Here is a 24923-nt window from a genome sequence, read left to right as displayed (position 1 = left end):
AACTCCCCATTTCCCCCTTCTTTAGTCTTCCTTTTTAAAGGAAGTATATAACTAATACTTCAACTTGAGAATCAAACAAGTTCCTAAAAAGTGACACTATTAAAACTAAAATCTGTATCTCAAAAGAAAAAAAAAAACATAAAGCAGCCTTATATATTTATTTATTTAATGTTATGTCTTGAGACAGGGTCTCACATTGTTGCTTAGGCTGGAGTGCAGTAGCACTATCACAACTCGCGGCAGCCTTGACCTCCTAGGCTCAAACAATCATCCTGCCCCAGCCTCCTGAGTAACTGGACTACAGGCATGCACCACCATGCCTGGCTAATTTTTTAAATTTTTGTAGAGACAAGGTCTTACTATATTGCCTAGCCTGGTCTCAAACTCCTGGGCTCAAATGATCCTCCCACCTCAGCCTCCCAAAGTGTTGGGTTATAGGCATGAGCCACTGTGCCTGGTCCCATAATTTATTTGGTATATAATACTGTATGGCACACTACTAACTGCTTCACCATTTAATCCCAATAATTCCCAGTGGAGGGAAAATAAAGCAAAATAACTCAGCTAAGGTTTCTCAGTGTAGGATGAAACCCAAAGTCAAACCAGGTGTGTCTACTCCAGTGTTTAAACCCAAACTCTTAATAGCAATGTTATCTTGTCCCTCTATAGACTACCAGTCCTGTAAATGAGCATGTGTGATCACAGTAAGAGGTAAACACTTCAAAAATCATCAAATCATAAGAAAAAATATTTTTAAACAATACACACCAGCTTTTATAAGCTACAACACAAAGACACAACAATATCTAGTTTTCTCTTTCCCCTATGAAAGTAACAGTGAGAATGTCTCTTGGAAGCTGATAATATTTCTTAAATATGTTATTATTGAAATGGATTGAATAGTGTTTAATTCCCTGGTAACAGAATAAAAATAGAAATTTCTTTTAACTTCTAATGAGAGCAAAGTCCCTAAAAGAAAATATACCTGCAGATCCGGAAGGCGGAGGAGCTCCAGATCGCTGCCACTCTGTTGCTTCTGCAGCCAGCCTCCGAATGTACTGCTCATTCACTGACAATAAGATGTTCTCTGGTTTAATGTCAGTGTGGATGATACGGCACTTGGTATGTAAGTAATCAAGACCCTGTAACACCTGAATGGAAATAGAATGGCAGACTTGCAAATACAAAATACAGGTTTTCTGGATAAGCACAAGAGATTATAACAGGACATTAAAAAAAAAAGATATGGTAGCGTTTTCTATAGAGAATAAAAGCACCTTTTAAAAAAAGCACAAAAAACTTTCTCAGAAAGATTTTTTTTTTTTTTTAGACAAAGTCTCGTTCTGTTGCCCAGGCTGGAGTGCAGTGGCGCGATCTCGGCTGACTGCAAGCTCCGCATCCTGGGTTCCCGCCATTCTCCTGCCTCAGCCTCCCCAGTAGCTGGGACTACAGAAGCCTGCCACCATGCCCAGCTAATTTTTTGTAGTTTTAGTAGAGATGGGGTTTCACCACGTTAGCCAGGATGATCTTGATCTCCTGACCTCGTGATCCACCCATCTGGGCCTCCCAAAGTGCTAGGATTAGAGGCGTGAGCCACCACGCCCGGCCCTCAGAAAGATTAAACTATGAAAAAGGCAAGAATTTATTTACAATAAAAAATTCTTCAATGCTTTACAAAGCTAATTCTATTTGGAGATATTCTTCAACTATGTACATTGCAAACACTGAGAATAAACATTCAACACACCCTCTAAGTGTTGTAATGTAGGTGATGACAGAGATTTAGATATCTTTAATTCAAATTTCCTCATTGATGAAGAACTGAGGTCTCTTGCGCCCAGTTTGGAGCTCTTTCCAGGACATATTATCCAAACAAATTTTTGCCCCTTGAAGTATTAAAATGTTCCTGATGGTAAAATTCTACACTGTATATTGAAAGCTCTTTAGAAAATTAGAAAATTCCCATGAATCATGCTGTATAAAGAGATGGCAATAATCTGACATAGCAATTATCTATTCATGTAAAATTACTATTTGCAACCAGAACTTCTGGATAAGGGCTCCAATGTTCCCAAGTTAGGAACCTCAGCTTCCCTTTCTAATTATTATAGGAGGCAAACCTAGGCAAAAATAGTTATGCTATAACATTTAAAAACAGAATAAGCACAATAAACTCTAAAGGTTGAATGAAATATTTAATTTTAGCAATTAAAATTAAGTTTTTTAAATCTTTCAGACGGAGTCTTGCTCTGTCGTCCAGGCTGGAGTACAGTGGCATGATCTCGGCTCACTGCAACTTCCGCCTCCTGGGTTCAACCGATTCTCCTGCCTCAGCCTCCCGAGTAGCTGGGATTACAGGTGCTCGCCACCATGCCCGGTTAATTTTTGTATTTTTAGTAGAGACAGGGTTTTGCATTGGTGGCCAGGCTGGTCTTGAACTCCTGACCTCAGGTGATCTGCCTGCCTTGGCCTCCCAAAGTGCTGGGATTACAGGCGTAAGCCACTGTGCCCAACCAATAACTTACTTTTTAAAACAAAAATTCTTTTTTTTGAGATGGAGTCTCACTCTGTTGCCCAGGCTGGAGTGCAGTGTCGCAATCTCGGCTCACTGCAAGCTCTGCCTCCCGGGTTCACGCCATTCTCCTGCCTCAGCCTCCCGAGTAGCTGGGACTACAGGTGCCCGCCACCACGCCTAGCTAACTTTTTGTATTTTTAGTAGAGATGGCGTTCACCGTGTTAGCCAGGATGGTCTCGATCTCCTGACCTCATGATCCGCCTGCCTCGGCCTCCCAAAGTGCTGGAATTACAGGCGTGGGCCACTGCACCCGGCCTTAAAACAAAAATTCTATTGGAAAAAATAAACTCCTGACACTTTAAGAATATTAAAAAATCACTACAAAGTCAAGACTAAGATACATACTTGCTGAATAATTTTTTTGACACAAGGCAGTGGAAGCCCCTGATAACTGGACTTGATGATCCACTTGAGCAGATGATGCCCCAAAACTTCAAATACCATGCAGATATCTAGGAATTCATTAAGGAGGAAAAAAAAAGGCACAAAAGAAGAACAGGGCAAGACAAGCTGTGAATTCCACCCATTAAAATATTATGTATTGTTTTCTTTCAGTATAAAAAGTTACAGAGCTTGAATGAATAAATATGTAGCTGTCAATATTCTAAAACTTCAAAGTCTAATGCTATAGTCAATGAAAGCATCCATGAAACATAAAATTGTGGGCAGTTGGCTTATCAGTATTATTATGTACATTAAAATACTCAATGGTAAAAGAAAAAGTGAAACCTACATATGCAAATAGTGAAAGAAAGCACTAGGCTCAAGCTGTTGATTAGGTAAATTAGTTTCTTCCCTAATATCAAAATTGGTGTCCGGGGTAAAAATTCCCACTCTCACAGTTTCAAAGCAAGGAAAAACAAATCATTCCTTAACCATAGAAGATACGAATGTACAAGAAAGACTTAAACCTCAAAAATGTAAATGCCAACTTTTTTTTAAATAGGACACTTGCTTGATGCTCTGCAGTTTACAAAACTAATCTTGATTCCAGCGCCACCATGTGTTGTCCTTATGTATGAACAACCTGATGACACCACACAGTAGGAATATTCTGAGTCTAAAATTGTGCAGGGCACAACAGGGATTTTAGTAGTATCTTGATGTCTTCCACCCCCACTAGCTTCTACATGCAAGTCAATACATATATATATAGTAATGGTCTAGTGCTCAGACTTTAAGATTCTGCATTAAAGGAAAGCCTGAGCTCCTTGGAAAAATGACCAAATCCAACACAGGAAAAATACAGGGTAAACTTGGAACACCTTGCTGTTCCAACAAATAAGATAATATGTCTGGAAGAAACAGGAGCCATCTTGAAAAGGATGTCACCAGCCATGTGGAGACTTTTTTTTTTGAGACGGAGTCTCGCTCTGTTGCCTAGGCTGGAGTGCAGTGGCGCTATCTCAGTTCACTGCAACCTCCGCCTCTCGGCACTACAGGCGCGCACCACCATGCTGGGCTAATTTTTCTATTTTTAGTAGAGACGGGGTTTCACCATATTGGCCAGGCTGGTCTCGAACTCCTGACCTCGTGATCCACCCGCCTCGGCCTCCCAAAGTGCTGGGATTAGAGGTGTGAGCCACTGCACCCGGCCAGACCATTTTAAAGAATAAAATTACGAGTTAATATATGAATTGAAAACAGAACAAGTCCACACTGATCTGAAAGTAAGTGTGGAGGCAGGAGGAAGAGAAACATCTTCTTTAGAGAAGAAAGCCAAATAATAAATATATAAGGGATTACAGAAGTAGAAAATCACCATTTTACAATCACTATAGTATATACTATTACTAATTCAGATAAGAATCAGTGAATACTAAAACAACATGTGAAAGACTGTTGGGAAAAAGGATTGTCACAGTGTCAAAATATCATTCCACAGATTGCTTATTAATTACGAAAAGAACAAAGTACCTTTACAACTGGGAAATCTGGAAGGCATTGCCTTAACCAAGTGATCAAACTTATTACCACCAATGATAAGCACCAATTCACATTATGTGCCTTCTAATGCAATATACTGAGAAGACTAAAACATAATCCATGTATAAGAAAATGTGGCACATATACACCATGGAATACTATGCAGCCATAAAAAAGGATGAGTTTGCGTCCTTTGTAGGGACATGGATGCAGCTGGAAACCATCATTCTTAGCAAACTATCACAAGAAGAGAAAACCAAACACCGCATGTTCTCACTCATAGGTGGGAACTGAACAATGAGATCACTTGGACTCGGGAAGGGGAACATCACACACTGGGGCCTATCATGGGGAGGGGGGAGGGGGGAGGGATTGCATTGGGGAGTTATACCTGATATAAATGATGAATTGATGGGTGCTGACGAGTTGATGGGTGCAGCACACCAACATGGCACAGATATACATATGTTACAAACCTGCACGTTATGCACATGTACCCTAGAACTTAAAGTATAATTAAAAACAAAAACAAAAACAAAAACAAAACAAAACAAAACAAAAAAAACATAATCCATGTAGTATGCTTGACAAACACAGTTAACCTGAATTTAATCATGAGGGAACAAACAAATCCAAACTAAGGTGGCATAAAACAACTAGCGTGGATTCTTAAATAAGTAAAAAAAAAAAAAAAAAGGCAATTTCATAAAAGAAATGTTCCAAATTACCTAAAATTAAGAGTACATGACAACCTCAAACACAGATCAAAATTACAACAAGAGGCCGGGCGCGGTGGCTCAAGCCTGTAATCCCAGCACTTTGGGAGGCCGAGACAGGCGGATCACGAGGTCGGGAGATCGAGATCACCCTGGCTAACACAGTGAAACCCCGTCTCTACTAAAAAATACAAAAACCTAGCTGGACGAGGTGGCGGGCGCCGGTAGTCCCAGCTACTTGGGAGGCTGAGGCAGGAGAATGGCGTAAACCCGGGAGGCGGAGCTTGCAGTGAGCTGAGATCTGGCCACTGCACTCTAGCCTGCGCGACTGAGCCAGACTCCGTCTCAAAAAAAACAAAAAACAAAAAACAAAATTACAACAAGATAGCATCTCAAACTAATAAATGACCAAAATAAAAAAACTAAACATCACCAAATGTAGGTGAGGTTGTCCAACAATTAGAACTCTTGTATTATGCTAGGAGGAAGTCTAAAATGGTACACGTGCTTTGGAAAACTGCTTGGCAAATTCTTAAATATAAAACCTATGCAGGGCCAGGCATGGTGGCTCATGCCTGTAATCCTAACACTTTGGGAGGCCGAGACAGGTGGATCCTTTGAGCCCAGGAGTTCAAGGAGACCAGCCTGGGAAACAAGGTAAAACCCCATCCCCATAAGAAAAATCCAAAATTAGCCAAGTGTGGTGGCATGTTCCTGTAGTCCCACCTACTCGGGAGGCTGAGGTGAGAGGATCACCTGAGCCCAGGAGGTCAAGGCAGAGCAGAGATTATGCCACTGCACTCTAGCCTGAGTGACAGAGTGAGACCCTGTCTCAAAAAGAAAACAAACAAACAAACAAAAAAAAACCTTGCACCTATCAAGTTTTCTGCTTTAGCCAAGATGGAGTAACAGGGACTGGATTTATCTTATTGAAAAAACAATACTCAAATAGACCAAATACAGAAACAACAGAAGACTCTGGACATCAGACAACAAGTACAGTGGTTCCTGAAAAAAAGAAACAAGAGCTGAGCCCTGGGACTGCCCCATCTTATTGCCTTGAGGCTTTCCAGGTAGACTCCACAAGTTGAATCAATGGGAGCTGAGAGTCTGGAGAGACCAAGGCAGCTATAATTCACTGAACAAGGTACCGAGAGGGGAGAGCTGCAGAAAGAGAGAAATTTGGAGATTTGCAGAGGGGGCCCGCCCCTTTAAGGATTCAGCAAAGCACATGTGTGTGAGGAAACTAGCAGAAGCAGAGAAGAAAAAAACATCTTAAAGGATTATAGAGAACAATGCCCAGCATTCACATAGGGCTTGGAACAGTGCCTGTTCCCAGCAAAGAGACTAGAAAAATTCAGTCACAGGGTATTGGGTAGGATATATTTGGGAAGGTCTTGCCTCAGCAGAGGGAATGATTAGCTCTGGACTGAGCAATGCTTTGGATCCATCTAACAAATCATAAAAGTAAAATCTAAACGGATAAAACACTTTCCGAGTAACATAATAGCATCCCACAACAAGGCTCAAGAAGATTTACAGAAATACAAAACATCCAGTAGCCAACAAGGTAAAACTTACAAATGTGATCACCAGGCAATAAAACATATCCGAAATTAAAATAATCAATCATGTGAAACTGACTCAGAACCATCACAGATGTTAGAATTAGACAAGGACATTAAATGGTTATTACAGCTGTATTCCATATGTTCAAAAAATTAAGTAGAGATATGAAAGGTATTTTTTAGAAGACTGAAAATGGGCCGGGCGCGGTGGATCATGACTGTAATCCCAGCACTTTGGCAGGCCGAGGTGGATGGATCACGAGGTCAGGAGTTCGAGACCAGCCTGACCAATATGGTGAAATTTCGTCTCTACTAAAAATACATAAAAAACTAGCCAGGTGTGGTGGCGCATACCTGTAGTCCCAGCTACTCAGGAGGCTAAGGCAGGAGAATCACTTGAACCCAGGAGGCAGAGGTTGTAGTGAGCCAAGACTGCACCACTGCACTCCATCCTGGGCAATAGAGGGAGACTCCATCTCAAAAAAAAAAAAAGGACTGAAAATGAACTTCCAGAGACAAAAAGTGCAATGTGAGAGATGAAAACACACTGGATGGAATAAATGGCAGATTATTGTAGAATAAAAAGATCAGTGAACTTGACGGCACAGCAACAGAATTAGTCCAAAATAAAACAATTTGGAAAAACAATCCAAACAAATCCACACATCCACAAAAGAGTAAGCTGTGGGGGCAACTCAAATAGTGACCCCCAAAAAGGGAAGACAGGAAGGAGGTGAAAGTATGTGCTTTTTGTAATGAATCAACAAATCATAAAGGTAAAGATTCACCAAGTAGCAAAGCATACCCCGAAGTGCTTAGATTCTGGATATCATTTCCCACTCAATGGAATTAGGGTTTCTTAGAGAAAAATTGATTCTAGATTTAAGACAGGAAATTCACAAGGTGAGCCTGGAACAACTTGATGCCAGGTAATAAACTGCCAAAATGTCATACAGATCCTGACTCAAGTAAGAATCACAAACTAGAGAAGATTCTGAGAAGATGGTGGAGTTAGAAGCAACCAGAAATCTGTTTCCCACCTAGACAATCAATGCATTGGTAGAATCTGCCTAATGTGAATCTTAAGAAACCCTGGAGTCTACTGAATGCTCACAACTTCCAGAAGAGGAGGCTTGGATAATAAATTATTATAAATGTTGGTCAATTTCAGTTCTTAGCACAGTGGCACCCACCTATCCACTAATCCTACAGCAAGCAGCCCTGCACACAGTTTGTTGGAGCCACAGTGGGCAAAAAAGATCCTGTTCCAAGTATCAGAGAGGCGGGTGGCCATTTTTGTACCCCCACTCCATTGTCCCTCCTCTGGCTGAAGTGATCTTGCAAGGATTTATAGGGCCAGTGCCCTATTTCCTCTCCTTCATTTCTTTCTTTTTCCCCTTTGGGAGTTAGACATTAAGACTAGGACATTTATGGCCAGGCACAGTGTCTCACACCTGTCATCCCAGCACTTTGGGAGGCCAAGGTGGGCAGATCACTTGAGGCCAGCAGTTTGAGACCAGCCTGGCCAACATGGTGAAATGCTGTCTCTACTAAAAATACAAAAATTAGCCAGGTGTGGTGGCATGCACCTGTAATCCCAGCTACACGGGAGGCTGAGGCAAAAGAATTGCTTGAACCCAGGAGGCAGAGGTTGCAGTGAGCTGAGACGGTGCCACTGTACCTGTCTGTGTGACAGAGAGAGACTCTTGTCTCTAAATAAATAAATAGACTAGGACATTCAAAAGCAACTGCATATAGAGGTAAAATCAGAAAGTGACTGTGCATGTCCAGGGAAAGATGCAGCCTGAGCAAAGACCTTTCGTTTACGTCTCAGGCGGATCCTTGGAAGAGACAGACTACATAACAAAAACAAAAACAAAAACAAAAACAAAAACAAAAACAAAACAGGGCCAGGCACAGTGGCTCATGTATGTAACCCCAGCACTTCGGGAGGCTGAGGCAGGATGACTGCTTGAGCCCAGGGGTTTGAGACCACCCTGGGCAACATAGCAAGACCCCATCTCCACAAAAAATAAAAAATTAGCTGGGTGTGGTGGCATACAACTGTAATCTCAGCTATTTGAAAGGCTGAGGGAGGAGGATTGCTTGAATCCAGGATGTCGAGGCTGCAGTAAGCCATGACTGTGTCACTGTACTCCAGCCTTGGCAAGAGAGTGAGATCCTGTCTCAGAGAAAAAAAAAAAAAAACCCCATCAAACCTTAGGAATATGGCCAAATCTAATCTCCAGAGTTACCATATTAGATTTAAAAGTCCAGTTTTCAAAAGAAAATCACAAGGCATATGAAGAAATAGTTAAGTACAGCATATTCAATTAACAAAAATAAATCAACAGATATTGTCCCTGAAAAAGACTTGATGCAGACCTACTAGATAAAGACTTTAAAACAAATGTCTTGCCAGGCGCGGTGGCTCAAGCCTGTAATCCCAGCACTTTGGGAGGCCGAGACGGGCGGATCCCAAGGTCAGGAGATCGAGACCATCCTGGCTAACATGGTGAAACCCCGTCTCTACTAAAAACTACAAAAACTAGCCAGGCGCCTGTAGTCCCAGCTACCCGGGAGGCTGAGGCAGGAGAATGGCGTGAACCCGGGAGGCGGAGCTTGCAGTGAGCTGAGATCCGGCCATAGCACTCCAGCCTGGGTGATAGAGTGAGACTCCGTCTCAAAAAAAAACAAAAAACAAAAACAAAAAAAACACAAATGTCTTAAAGATGCTCAGGCCAGGTGTGGTGGTTCATTCCTATAACCCTATCACTTTGGGAGGCCAAGGCAGGAGGATTGCTTGAACCCAGGAGTTCAAGACCAACCTGGGCAACACAGTGAGACTCTCAAAAAGTTTAAAAATTAGCTGGGTGTGGTGGTATGCACCCGTAGTCTGGAGTCTTAGGCAGGAGAAGCACTTGAGTCTGGGTAGTCAAGGCTGATGTGAGCCGTGTTCCCACCACCACACTCCAGCCTGGGTAGTGTCAAGACCTTGACAGAGCAAGACCTTATCTCAGGGAAAAAAAAAAAGCTCAAAGAACAAAAGATGCGGAGAAAGTCAAGAAAACAATATATGAACAAAATGGAAATATTAATAAGGATTAAAAAAAAAACTAAACAGAAATCAAAGGAATTCTGGTGCTGAAAAGTACAATAACCGAAATAAAAAATTAACTAGAGGGATTCAAAGGCAGATCTGGGTAGGCAGAAGAAAGAATCAGCAAACCTGAAGTTAGGATGACGGAAATTATCAAGTGTGAGGAACAGAAAGAAAAAAGATTGAAGAAAAGTGAAGAGGCTTAAGGGACCTGAGGGACATCATCAAGTAGACCAAATATACACTGTGGCAGTCCCAGAAGAAGAACAGAGGAGGAGGCTGGGCACGGTGGCTCACGCCTGTAATCCCAGCACTTTAGGAGGCCAAGGCAAGTGGATTACTTGAGGTCAGGACTTCGAGACCAGCCTGGCCAACGTGGTGAAATCTCGTCTCTACTGATACACAAAAATTAGCTGTGTGTGGTGGTGTGCACCTGTAATCCCAGCTACTCAGAAGGCTGAGGCAGGAGAACAGCTTAAACCTGGGAGGCAGAGATTGCAGTGAGCTGAGACTGCACCACTGTACTCCAGACTGGGTGACAGAGTGAGACGCCATCTCAAAAAAAAAAAAAAATTAAAGAAGAAACGGCCAGAGAGAATATTTGAAAAAAACAATGGTTGAAAACTTCTCAAATTTGATGAAAGACATGGATCCAAGAAGCTCAATGAGCATCAAGTAAGATGAACTCGAAGAGACCCACACCAAGACATATTATAATCAAACTTTTGAAAGATAAAGAGGGAATCTTGAAAGCATCAAGAAGAGTGACTCTTCACATACAAGGGATCCTCAATAAGATTATCAGCAAGTTTCTCATCAGAAATTTTGGAGGCCAGAAAGCAGTGGGCTAATATATTCGAAATACTAAAAGAAAAATAATGTCAACCAAGAATCCTGTATTAAGCAAAACAGTATTTCAAAAGTGAGAGAAAAATTAAGACATCTCATGCAAACAGAAGTTGATAGAGTTCATTACCAGATGTGCCCTGTAAGAAATGGTCAAGGGAGTCCTATAGGGTGAAATGAAAAGACACTAAACAATAACACAAAGCCAGGCATCCATATGAAGAAATAAAGATTATCAATGAAAGTAAATACTTGAGTAATTATAAAAGCTAATATTATTGTAATAATGGTTTATAACTCTTTTTGTTTTCTACATGATTTAAAAAAACCAATATGTCAAATAATAATTATTAGTCTAAAAGCTAGTATAACTTTGGTTTGGTAGAATATATATAAAAAAAAAAGATCCAACTATATGCTGTCTACAAGAGACTCACTTTAGATCCAAAGACACAAACAGATTAAAAGTGAAAGGTTGAGGAAAAGATTCCATGCAAATAGTAACCAAAAGAAATCAGGGGTGGCTATATTAATATCAGACAAAATAGACTTTAAATCCGAAAAAGTTGCAAGAGATAAAGGAGGACATTATATATATTAATAAAAGGTTCAACATACCACCAAGATATAACAATTATAGACATTTACATACTTATTAAAAGACCACCAAACTATATAAAACATATAAAACAAAAATTGACATAATTAAAGGGAGAAATAGTTCTACAATAATAGTTGATTTTAATGCCACTCTCTCAATAATGTATAGAATAAGCAGACAGAATATAAGCAAGGAAATAGAGGACTTAACACAATAAACCAATGAGATGTAATAGTCATTTAACAGGTAGAGTTTCAGTTTTACAAGACGAAAAGTTACGAAGATGGATGATGGTAATGACTGCACAATTTTATGTCATGTGTACTTTACCACAATAAAGAAAAAATTAGACCAAAGAAGAAGAAGAACAATAAGAACAATAACAACAACCAGTAGTAGCAGTAGTAATAGTAGCAGCAGCAGCAGACAAAAACAAAATAAAGCACAAGACATTTGGAGAGACTGAAACACTGACTAGAGAAACTTGTGACTAAAACTGGCCCCAATTTTTTTTTTGGTATAATAATTGCATTCAGGTGATCTTTTTATTTAACAAATCTTTTTGTCAGAGAATGCATCTTGTTCTGCCAGCCACACTGGAATATAGTGGTGCTATCACAGCTCACTGCAGCCTCAAACTCACAGGCTCAAGTGACCCTGCTGCTTCAGCCTCCCAAGTAGCTGGGACTACAGGCATGAGCTACCATGCCTGTCTAGTATTTTTTATTTTTGTAGAGACAGGGTCTTGCTATGCTGCCCAGGCTAGTCTTGAACACCTCAACTTCACAAGGTGCTGGGATTACAGGCATGAGCCACAGTGACTGGCTAGGTTATATTTTAAGAGTCCTTGCCGTTTAGAAATGCATTCTAAAACAATTACAGATAAAATGTTTAAGACTGGCTACAGAATTATCAGGAGGTACAGACAAAACAAGATTGGCTATAAGTTGATAACTCCTGAAATGGGTAATGGATCTGTGGGGATTCGTTAAACTATCCCTACTTCTTTACATTTGAAATTTACCTACAATTCTGCTGGGAAAAAAAATTTTTTTTACCCCCCTCCGTGGTGGAGTCTTGCTCTGTCACACAGGCTGGAGTGCAGTGGCATGATCTCAGGTCACTGCAACCCCCGCCTCCCGGGTTCAAACGATTCTCCTACCTCAGCCTCCCAAGTAGCTGGGATTACAGGCATGTGCCACCACGCCTCGCTCATTTTTGTATTTTTAGTAGAGACGGGGGTTTCACCATATTGGCCAGTTTGGTCTTGAACTTCTGACCTCGTGATCCGCCCGCCTTGGCCTACCAAAGTGCTAGGATTACAGGCATGAGCCACTGCACCTGGCCAAGAATGTTTTTAAACAAGCAATTAAATAGGCTGGGCATGGTGGCTCACGCTTGTAATCCCAGCACTTTGGGAGGCTGTGGCGGGTAGATCACCTGAAGTCAGGAGTTAGAGACCAACCTCATCAACATGGCAAAACCCTGCCTCTACTAAAAATACAAAAAGTAACTGTGCGTGGTGGTGTGCACCTCTAATCTCAGCTACTCGGGAGGGTGAGGCAGGAGAATCACTTGAACCCAGAAGGCGGAGGTTGCAGTGAGCCGAGATTGAGCCACTGCACTCCAGCCTAGGCAACAAGAACGAAACTCTGTCTTAAAATAAATAAATAAATAAAAATTAAAAAGCAATTAAATAAATTTATCAAAACAAGATTATTTAAAATGCAGATTACTTAAAAAGACTAAACATAAAATAGGATTGTAAAGCTATTCTCTTAATGTTTCTAGCTTTGATCTGCTTTTTATTTGTTGAGAGAAATATTACAATTTGAAAATGTTGTTTTAATTTGTAAGCAGTGATATTGAAATGACCAAACATATAGTAGCTTAAAAAAATATTTGATAGAACATCATAATCAATTGGCAAATTAGAAAAAACAGATATGGCCAGATTAAATAATAGAAAAAACAGATACGCGCTCCAGCCTGGGCAGCAGAGCGAGACTCCATCTCAAAAAAAAAAAAAAAAGAATTCTAACCAAGAAATTTTTAAAAAACACACACAGGGTGTCGTGATGGCCATATCTGTTTTTTCTATTATTTAATCTTGTAATGTTTGTCCTTGTGCCAGATTTATTAATTTGCGAAAGTTCCAAGTAAAACTATAGAAATACTCTCAAATCTCCCCAGTAATGCCGAGTACCTTTATTTGACCCTAAGCAAAGAAGGCTTTTTAACTATTGAAATATCTTAGTACGTTTGAATTTCAAGTTGCAAGATATTTTTCTTTTCTTTTTTTTTTTTTTTTTCGATGGAGTTTCATTCTTATTGCCCAGGCTGGAGCGCAGTGGCCGGATCTCAGCTCACTGCAAGCTCCGCCTCCCGGGTTTACGCCATTCTCCTGCCTCAGACTCTGGAGTAGCTGGGACTACAGGCGCCCACCACCACGTCTGGCTAGTTTTTTGTATTTTTTAGTAGAGACGGGGTTTCACCGTGTTAGCCAGGATGGTCTCGATCTCCTGACCTCGTGATCTGCCCGTCTCGGCCTCCCAAAGTGCTGGGATTACAGGCTTGAGCCACCGCGCCCGGCCTAGAATTCTTAATTCTTTGAAAACACACACACAGAGAGAGAGAGAGAGAGAGAGAGAGAGAGAGAGAGAGAGCCATCTACAAAATGACCACAATAAGCACAAGATACTGTTTTAAGATGGTTGCAACAGTTTTCCTTACACATCTGGGGGATCTGTGATTTGTATTTTTCTAAGAAATGACTCAGAATTGACTTTAGAACAACAGTCTTTCCACATTATCAACTGTTTTCTCTCCTTTCCAACTTCCTTCCTGCTCTGTTCAAATCTCTTCCCATAGTCTACATGAAAACTACAGTCACATGTAATCCTGTCTCCTTTAAATAAAAAAAGATCAACGGCAATTAGGAATGTGCATTAAAGGAAGCTAAACATGCATGAAAAGTAAAATAATATGAAATGTCTTTATACATTTTAAGAATAGCTTATAAACAGGTATTTTAGAGTCTCCAATCTAAGTAAGATTTGACTTCACCTTTTACTGAAAAATCTGATTGACCTTTATAAGCATAGCTGTTTCAACAACCTTTCAATTAGCTCACCGCACATCACTTTGATACCTGTGAAGAAAATCAGCTACGGTTCCTTCCAATTCTACAATTCTAAAAATCCAGATAAAAACATAAAACAACTCAGTTTTTCATTATAACAGAACGCGAACAATTACACCCTTTTAGACTCTAAACATAATCTACATTCATAGCCTCTTCAAAGTTGAGGCTTGGAATAATACATAAAATCATACCTTAAATTGTTTACCCAGTTTCTTCCTTTATCTTTCTCTTTCTTTCTTTTAGACAGTATCTTTTCTTTTTTTAAGACAGAGTCTGGCTCTGTCGCCCAGGCTGGAGTGCAGTGGGCTCAATCTCGGCTCACTGCAACCTCTGCCTCCCGGGTTCAAGTGATTCTCCAGCCTCAGTCTCCCCAGTAGCTGGGATTACAGGAGCCTGCCACCACGCCCAACTAATTCTTGTATTTTAGTAGAAACAGGGTTTCACCATGTTTGCCAGGTGGGTCTTGAACTCCTGACCTCAGGTTATCCGCCTGCCTCGGTCTCCCAAAGTGCTGGGATTACAGGTGTGAGCCACCGTGCCCAGTCAACACAGTATTTTTCATAATAAATTATTTCCCTTAAAAGTTTTTGTGCTAACAAAAATCACAGAATCTTTACTTGGTGATACAAGGCATTTTCTAAAAGTTTCTTTTGATTTCGGTCTAATTGCCTGAAAAGGGGACAAAAAAAGCAATATCCTGAAAAATCACACCACACAAAATCAGACAAAATTCAGATCTGTGTTCAGAAGTGTACAATAAAAGAGGTAATTTTATTATAATTTGCCTTGAGAAAAGACACCAAGGCCATCTACACAACAAATCTAGTTCCTTTCTTTGGGATTGAGATGATTTATTCTCAAATAGGTTTTTAAAAGGATACGTGTTCCATTAACTCCTGATATTTTAAAGTCATCTAGTAGTTGAACAACCATCTCTCTGTTTGGATCATTAGGGTCTGAATTGCGAACCTGTAGTGGGGAAGAGACAGTATTTAGCAAAAGGTAAAGCATGGAAATAAGCCAAATGGTACGGGAAGAATACTTACAGCAAATTAACTACAAGAAAGAGCTCACATAAATCTATCTTTAAAATATACTAAAATTTCAATAGCTTTAATGGAGAAAAATCTTAGTCAATTCATAAGAGGAAATACAACCAACAGGAACTATTTTTCTAATTAAACTATTTTGCTCCCTGATATCAAAGTGTGGCCTCCAAATTAACTGCAGATTACCAGGCTATGAGGAACTAAGAAGCTTTTGCAGGATGCGAATCAACTATAGCACTAACAGCACTGTTTATTTCAGCTGACATTTTTTTTTTTTTCATGGAAAAACTTTCTCAATGAAGAAAACAGTATGATAATTTACTTTTGGGTAGGTACAAGGCTCCTAAACTTGTCACAAACGGACATTCTGAAAAGTACTGTCTTAAGCCAGGTGCAGTGGCTTGTACCTGTAACCCCAGTTACTCTGAAGGCTAAGGCAGATCACCTGAGGCCAGGAGTCGAAAATAAGAAAAGTACTGCCATAGAAATCTCCTAGTGCAACATTCTCACTTTATGAATAAAAAATCTAAAACTCAGAAAAAAATGGTAACATGGAGAACATACCGGGGTAAAGGCGACCTAAACCCAGGTTTTCTAATTCTGAGTTTAAGTTCCTTCTACCACAATGGCATATTCCTAATTTAAAACAAAATTAAAAGTACATTTTTGATAGAATTTATCTCAGTTTCCAGGTATAAATGCAATCAGTAAATACAGTATTTTTATATTATGTATTCTATAACATATTTGAAAACAACAAAAAAGATGTTATACATTTATTTACACAACTTTCCTTTTAACCATAGTAGGAAAGAAAAAACATTATGACAGTAGTTACCTGGCCTGTAAAACATACTCAGTGAATATTTTTATTCATTTGAAAGGTTTTTGGTTCATGTGTGTAAGAGGAATTCTAATCATAGCATTTTCCACCAGTTCCCTACTACATGCATGGAATGTGTAAATATTGTTGTCTTCCTTAACCTCTTTAAGGATACTAGAACTTTATAGAGAAAATTATCCATGCTGAAGAGTCTCCACTTGGTGTGCTTTAATTCAATGAAACTTGATTTATTTATAATTCTTGGCATTCATACATATAATCTAATACTCACTGACTTCAGCAACCGGATTTCATCTAGTGCTGTTTCGGTGTAATGTTCAGCACTTTTAACTACTTTCATTGCCACAAATTTCTTCCCCCTAAGAAACAAACACAGGCAATTAAGACTACATAGCCTACCCTTACTTTAGGAAGCTAAGGTTTAGCTATAAGATGGTTAAAAACGAAAAATACTGATTTCATCTTTCCCTGTAGCCCAAACAAGCTACTTCTATGGGAACATTTGTACTTGTTAATGATGCTAACTGGCCAGATTTCATTTATAGGAAGAATAAAAAATCTGTTCTCAGATAATCTCAGTTGTTGAATATTTTCTAAGTTAAAATCCTTCTTTTGAGTATCTCCCTGAATTTCAAGTGAAACTTCAAAATGAGGATAAATAAGGGGAAAGATATTACCAAATTCCAAGTGTTCTGTGTATCTGTATATAGGTAAAAACTAAAAGGTTAATAGCTGTAGTATTTTCCCACAGGCAGCCAGAATAAATATTTGGGTGAAGAGAAAACAATAAAAATAACAAAAAAAAAATCAAACGACAAAAGCTTTACCAGCATTAATTTAATCACTCTTGTCTCTAAAGTAGAAAGGGAGATATATAATACTGATTCTTCATGAAAGAAAAGTGATTTCTCCAAGAATATAGAGACTATTGCCAACAACAGAATTCTGATAAATGAATCAGGCTAGAGATAGACTGAAGTCTGGATCAGCAGCAGAAACTCAGACAAACATATTTAGACATCATCTAATTCTTTTACAGAACCACTAAAACTTACTGAATATCCCATGATAACCATACTGTTGAAAAGTGTCCCCAGCCTAACTTTCGGATCACATGATATCTCCCATTGAATAGATCTCCAATTTTCACAAGATGATAGCCTCCTAGAAGACACGGGGGAAATCAGAAAAACCAGGACGAGAAACAACGGTAAGAAAAGGCATTTTTACATCACATTTTTCAACATCTATATACCTTTTATCAATAAAGTTTCTTTTATACAATCAATTCAACAGAAGAAAACCTTAATAGTCAAAGCAGCCACACAGTATTATTGAATTCATGTTATAAAAAAAGTGAATAAGGTTAATGATTTAGATTGAGCCTACAACAGCCTCATCCAAAAACAATAAAAAGGTTGTATATCACAATATTCTTGTCTCTCGATAATCCAATAGGTTTATCTAAACATATATATCTAATATGTATCTATTTACAATTACAGTCTCAGGTGTTTTTTAGGAGATAGAATAATTGTTTATTTAGCAAAAAACAAAACAAAACAAAACAAACAAAAACAAGTAAGCAAACGGGATTTTTGTTCCTCTAAAAAAAAAACAAACAGCCCAGGTGCAGTGGCTCACGCCTGTAATCCCAGTACTTTGGGAGGCTGAGGAGGGTGGATCATTTGCGGTCAAGAGTTTGACACCAGCCTGGCCAACATGGTGAAATCCCGTCTTCTACTAAAAATACAAAAATTGGCTGGTGTCATGGCGCATGCCTGTAGTCCCAGCTACTCGGGAGGCTGAGGCAGGAGAATGGTGTGAACCCAGGAGGCAGAGGTTGCAGTGAGCTGAGATCGTGCCACTGCACTCCAGCCTGGGCGACAGAGTGAGATTGTCTCAAAACAAACAAACAAACAAATGGCCAGGTGAGGTGGCTCATGCCTGTAATCCCAGCACTTTGGGAGGCTGAGGCAGGCAGATCACAAGGTCAGGAGATCGAGACCATCTGGCTAACACGGTGAAACCCCGTCTCTACTAAAAAAAATACAAAAAGTTATCTGGGTACGGTGGCAGGCGCCTGTAGTCCCAGCTACTCTAGAGGCTGAGGCAGGAAAATGGCGTGAACCCGGGAGGCGGAGCTTGCAGCGAGCTAAGATCATACCAACTGTACTCCAGCCTCGCCAACAGAGGGAGACTCCTTCTCAAAAACAAAAAAACAAAAACACAAAAAATAAACAAACAAACAAACAAACAAAAACAAACAAAAAAACCCCAAAATTAGCCAGGTGTGGTGGTGGGTGCCTGAGGCACGAGAATCGCTTGAACTCAGGAGTCAGAGGCTGCAGTAGGCTGAGACTCCACAGCACTCCAGCTTGGGCAACTAACTCTGTCTCAAAACACAAAACAAAAATACCCCTAAAAAACAGAAAACAGAGGAAGGCCTCAAAAAAGCTGCTAACAGTGGCAAGAATCAAGGTATTTTCATATTTATCTTTGCCAGCTGAGAATAAGGGCCACGTTCTTCTCCTAGACGGTATGATACATTCCATTTTGTGTTCCTACCCAAAGACTCTGGAAAGTCTCATCAAGAAACAGAAAAGATAACAGGCAACCTGATGACACCATTTAAGTGTCTATAATTCCAGTTTAACTTAACAGCCATCACTATGAGAAAAAAAGTAGTAAGAAGCTATTTTGTAAAAATCTATATGCCAAAATGTTACCATGGTTATATGTGGCTGATAGCATTGAGAAGGCTTTTACTTTCTTTTCTGTTTAACACAGCTCTGGAATTTTCTAAGGTAAATATGTATTATAACTTTTAAAGAGGAAAAAGGTAAAAACATTTAATATAAAATCAGGCTTTGATAAATTAAGTCAGACTAAGAACAAATACTATTTCCTAAGTTTTAGAGAAAAGGATACAAGGAAACAGCAATAAAACTGTATTTATGCTGACAGATCAAACATCCAAATGAGAAACTGCAAATAGATGGATCATGTCTCACTTCACACCTCCTTATGAACTTACCTTTACAATAATCATTAGGATCTTCCTGCTCATCATCATCAGATCCCAGAATCTCCTCTTCCTGCTCTGGTAGATCACTCTCAGAGTGGGGAGCAGAGCCTCGGTGCTGAGTTTCAGATCTAAGAAATGATACAAAAATGCCCATTCCATTTGGGCAGAAGAAAATAAGATATTATCAAATGCCGCCCTCCCCACAAAAAACTAAATCTTCAGATAATACAAACAGAGTATTACCAAGTGGCCGCCTAGGAAAACATTAGCTGTAGTTTTACCTCATGTTAGAAAAATACTTTACAACTTCAGTACATGATAAATCTGAAAAATATTAAAAAGTACAAAGGAGAAAAATTACTTGAATCTCAATATGCAAACATAATCACTGATAAACTACTGAATCTTCTTGCATTATGTTGCTGTATCTTCATAAAAATATTTATCTGTAATCACATACCATATAAACAAATTTGCATCTGGCTTTTTCTATCATAAACTTTTTAAATTTCTATGAAATCTCTTAAATCTTAACATGCAGGCTGGGCGCAGTGGCTCAAGCCTGTAATCCCAGCACTTTGGGAGGCTGAGACGGGCGGATCACAAGGTCAGGAGATCGAGACCATCCTGGCTAACACGGTGAAATCCCGTCTCTACTAAAAATACAAAAAAAAACTAGCTGGGCGTGGTGGCGGGCGCCTGTAGTCCCAGCTACTCGGGAGGCTGAGGCAGGAGAATGGCGTAAACCCAGGAGGTGGAGCTTGCAGTGAGCTGAGATCCGGCCACTGCACTCCAGCCAGGGCGATGGAGTGAGACTCTGTCTCAAAACAAAACAAAAAATCTTAACATGCAGACTGGGCATGGTGGCTCATGCCTGTAATCTCAGCACTTTTTGAGGCTGAGGTGGGTGCATCACCTGAGGTCAGGAGTTTGAAACTAGCCTGGCCAATATAGTGAAACCCCATCTCTACTAAAAGTACAAAAAATTAGCCCAGTGTGGTGGTGGGCACCTGTAATCTCAGCTACTTGAGAGGGTGAGGCAGGAGAATTGCTTGAACCTGGGAGGTGGAGGCTACAGTGAGACGAGACTGAGCCACTACACTCCAGCCTGGGCAACAAGAGCAAAATTCTGTCTCCAAAAAAAAAAAAAAAAAAAAAAATCTTAACATGCTTCCCTTAGAAGTATCACTGCTTACTTTGGCACATTCTGCTCAGTTGGACATTTAACTTATTTCTAATTTTTCACTACTAAAAATACAGTTGTTGAATACTTTTGGATAATCTTTATTCTGTAATTAGAATTATTTCCCTAAAATTAAACCACTAAGTGGGGTTAAAACATTCCTATTTATAAAAATAATATGTTAAATGAGGAAAATTTGGAAAACACTTGTTTCAAGACATAACTATTAACATTTTGGAATATTTCCTTCTAGTCAGTGGCCATGAATGCTTCTAATGATTTTTATGTTGTATGACTGTCTCCCAAAAAGGTTGTACTAAGTTACACACCCCCACAGCCACACATGGGCCTTTGGTATTTAAGTACTACCCCATTCTGAAAACTTAGCTTATTTGATAGGTAAATATTTCATTTTATAATGCATTAAAAATATTTACTGATTTCCTTCTCTATATGTCTTCAATTAGTTATATCACAATTTTTGTGCACTGAGAAGTTCAAGCAGCAGAAAAACCTGAATTTGTATTCAGGCTCTGACACGTATTAGTTGCCTGTGTTCTAGCAGCTTTAAGTAAAAAAGCAGGGTACCTCTGGGCCTCATGCCTATAATCCCAGCACTTTGGGAGGCCAAGGCAGGTAAATCATTTGAGGCCAGGAGTTTGAGACCAGCCTGGCCAACATAAGGAAACCCCATCTCTACTAAAAATACAAAAAGTAGCTGGGCGTGGTGGCAGGCACCTGTAATCCCAGCTACTTGGGAGGCTTAGGCACAATAATCACTTGAACCCAGGACGCAAAGGTTGCAGTGAGCCAAAATCGCATCACTGCACTCTGTCCTGGGCAACAGGGCAAGATTCTGTCTAAAAACAACAACAACAACAACAACAACAAGAAAACAAAAGGCAGGGTACACAGCATTCCTTTCAATGGCTAAAGGAAAATACATCTTAAATTTTTCAGTATTTGTTTACCTTTTCATCAACCTGTTTCATCAGATTATTTTTTCAAAAGATTCAATTAACAGAAAAACATTTTAATAGCAAAACCAGTTACATGCTATGACTGAGCTATTAAGACATAAGAAATACCTTGATGCGACTAAGGATTTAGATTTTTGGTGGCCATTCCAACCTTCCTCAATTCTTGATTTTCTTTTTAATCCCCCAGGGCACACAAAATTAGCTATAAAACTGCACGATTCAATGTTCATTGTAACTGAAAACATGTCTTTGGGAAATTTATTTAGTAATACATTGGCCCACTTTCCTAAGTGGAAATAAGGAGTCTGAATGAACTACAACATTCTCCAATTTGAGATTAAGATGGAATTCTGAAACAGATTCTCTGATTCAAACTTAACAAAAGTTAAGGAAATGGGGTGGTTGCAGTGGCTCACACCTGTAATCCCAGCATTTTGTGAGGCCAAGGCAGGCAGATCCCTTGAGCCTAAAAGTTCAAGACCAGCTTGGGAAACATGGTGAAACCTCATCATTAAAAAAAAAATGCAAAAATTAACCGGGCTTGGTGTGCATGCCTGTAGTCCCAGCTACTCAGGGAACTGAGGTGGGAGGAATGCTTGAAGCTGGGAGGTTGAGGCTGCAGTGAGTCGTGATTGTGCCACTGCACTCCAGCATGGGCGACAGAGCAGACCTTGTCTCAAAAAAAGGGGGTGGGGGGAGATTAACTGAAGACTTGTATAATGGAGTTGACGTACACTGCACAGCAGACAGGCTGGTATTTATCTTGCAGGGGAAAAAAGGGAGGTCTATTCTCTAAAGAAAATGAAATAAACTGGAAAGAACAAATGATGTTAGTGTAGATGATGGTACCCCAGAGTAAAGTTGTCCAGATTCTGGCATTCAGGGGGACCAAACATCACACAGGTACCCTCCTACCTATTTACTCTAAAGAAAAAGCTGGTCAGGCACAGTGGCTCATGCCTGTAGTCCCAGGACTTTGGGAGGCTGAGGTCAGTGGATCACGTGAGGCCAGGAGTTCAAGACCAGCCTGGCCAACATGTTGAAACCCCGTCTCTACTAAAAATACAAAAATTAGCCAGGTGCAGTGGCACGCACCTATAATTGCAGCTACTTGGGAGGCTGAGGTGTGAGAATCGCTTGAATCCGGGAGACAGAGGTTGTAATGAGCTGAGATAATGTCACTGCGCTCCAGCTTGGGTGACAGAGTGAGATTCTGTCTCAAATAAAATTAAAAACAAAAAAACAAAAAAGTAAGTAAGTAAGAAAGAAAAAGCCTTGCTAGGGACGTAGGGTTATCAATCAGGTCTCTAATGCCTCATCCATAAAAATAAAAGGTAACTAAGGATCATTGAACATTTGAGGAAAGTCCACAGCCCCAAAGAGAGAGACCAAGATAAGCAATTGGAAAACTGACCCTAGAGGAGAGATATGCATTCAGGAGACAGACAAAACTTAAAAACTAGTTAACATGAATAGAGAAATGTTAAATGATGCCCATTTCTATATAGACTATGATGCTGTTGTCTAAAAGATGAGTAAAGTCAGAAAGAAGTTTTAGAAAATAAAGTTAACCATTCCCTAAATGTAGGGGGAAAAAAATGCCCACTTATCTCATAAGTGCCCATTATCCTGTAATATCTCTATTCAAGATAATAATGCTCAAAAAGAGATGAGACAAACACAATCAATCCAGAAGTTCCCACATCTGAATAATCAGAGTTGCAGAAAGAGAAACTTATGAAAATAGAAGAGATAAAATTATTAAAGAAATTCAAGAAATTTCTGGAGCTTGAATGGAAGCTCCACTTAAATCATTATTAGGGAATTTTTAAAATCCCAGTGTTAAGAAGACTCTAAAGGCTTCTAGGAAAAAAAAAGCTAGAAGAGCAGTAATTAGACTGTCATTATCTATCTCATCAGAAAGCCAATACACTAAAAGACAATGAAGCAATGACTTCTAAATTCTGAGGATTTTTTTAAACCTAGTCTAAGTTTCAACAGCATTTGAGAGCAGAATAAAGTTTTTCAAATATGGACAGACACTGAAACTTATCTCCCGTTCATCTTGTCTGAAGAAGTTACTTGAGGTCAAGAAAACCAAGCAGTAAAACTGAGAAAGAGGACACAGGATCCATAGGATTCTGTTTTACAGATGAAAAACAGAAGAGACAAAAAGGAAGTTCCAAGAGCACAACTATAGAGAAGGCCTGAAATGCATTTAATCTGACCTAGAGCCAGAGACCAGAGGGCTCTGAGATATTCCAGGGAAAAAAAACAAAGACAAGAAAGTATGCTTGAGACATACTTTCTGGAAGAATCTAACAATATGATAAAAAAGAGGTAAAATAAGGGAGAAAAACATAATTACAAATTCCAAGAAACAAAATCTAAACAAAAAAGTTACGTAATTATAGTCACAAGACACAGTCAAAATAACATAAATGCAGATTATTGATTTTCTACTTCAAAATCAACCCAATGATAAAGCACAAAATACTTAATTATGGCTGCAAACTAGAACATAAGGATTCTTTGTAAAGACTGTAAAGGCAGAATTTAGGGGGCAGTTGGGAAAGAAAGAAAAGTCCACCAATATTCTCATGTTACAAAGTTAAAGTGCCTACAGTTGATGAAACCAAAAAGAAAAGTTGAGGCATATGCTTGTGTGTGTGTGTGTGTGTGTGTATGTGTGTTCATTCACAGTTCCTGGCTCATAACTCCCACAGCCCTCATCAGTCTTTTTGTTATAACGTTGGGGTTCTTCAGGTCTCAAAAGCAGGCCTCGGAAAACAGACCTCCTGCCCTCTTTCACCTGCTCCTTTTTCTTCCCACTGAAGTAATGTAATCCTCCCGTGCCTTTCCATAAAGAAATTATCTGACCTACCTTATCTGATTCTGATTCATAAGATCCTCATTTCAGAGGTCCTGCCCCATACCTTGGGGGAAGGAATGATGCACAGAGAGGCCAAGAATCTGAACAGACAGGCCCTGCTGGGTTTCTATACTCAGTCTATTAGGTCGTACTCTTTTTGTCCAATCGCATTTCTTTTTTTTGTTGTTGTTGTCCCAGATTTATTGAAAATAATATAGCACTGCAGAAAAAATTCAAACAGGTCCCCGAGGTGTTTTGAAATTCATCCCAACTGTAGACTGAGTGACCTGCAGGTTGGACAGACTGCTGAAGTCCAAAAGCTTCAGCATTTCCTTAGTGTCAGGATCTACTTCAATTATCTCTTGATCCAGGGCTGAGACCTCAGGAACATAATTGTCTCTCCTTTCTCTCTCCTCCTCCTGCAGCTTGATGGAGATACCTCTTACAGGGCCTCTCTGAATCCGCTTCATCAGATGGGTGACATAGCCTG

At 39.7% G+C, this 24923-nt stretch overlaps 1 protein-coding gene across 4 annotated transcripts in view; it reads right to left on the bottom strand.

Annotated features, from left to right (window-relative positions):
- Positions 1-24923, bottom strand: part of SRPK1 (SRSF protein kinase 1) — a 92125-nt gene that overhangs the window by 40164 nt on the left and 27038 nt on the right. For 2 of the 4 annotated variants that reach the window (XM_023212632.3, XM_023212628.2), the window contains 6 exons: positions 19408-19526; positions 17426-17534; positions 16642-16729; positions 15359-15446; positions 2921-3027; positions 986-1151 (listed from right to left, as the gene is read on the bottom strand). In XM_023212632.3, coding sequence (XP_023068400.1) covers positions 986-1151; positions 2921-3027; positions 15359-15446; positions 16642-16729; positions 17426-17534; positions 19408-19526 — 677 coding nt within the window. Of the gene's footprint in view, positions 1-985; positions 1152-2920; positions 3028-15358; positions 15447-16641; positions 16730-17425; positions 17535-19407; positions 19555-19679; positions 19723-24923 lie in introns of all 4 variants that reach the window. The other 2 variants (XM_023212629.3, XM_023212631.3) reach the window with 2 other exon arrangements.

The sequence above is a fragment of the Piliocolobus tephrosceles genome, chromosome 5 (genome assembly GCF_002776525.5).
Source record: "Piliocolobus tephrosceles isolate RC106 chromosome 5, ASM277652v3, whole genome shotgun sequence".
Taxonomy (NCBI): Eukaryota; Metazoa; Chordata; class Mammalia; order Primates; family Cercopithecidae; genus Piliocolobus; species Piliocolobus tephrosceles.
Note: the sequence above shows the minus strand (reverse complement) of the source record. Positions and strands in the feature narration are given on the sequence as shown.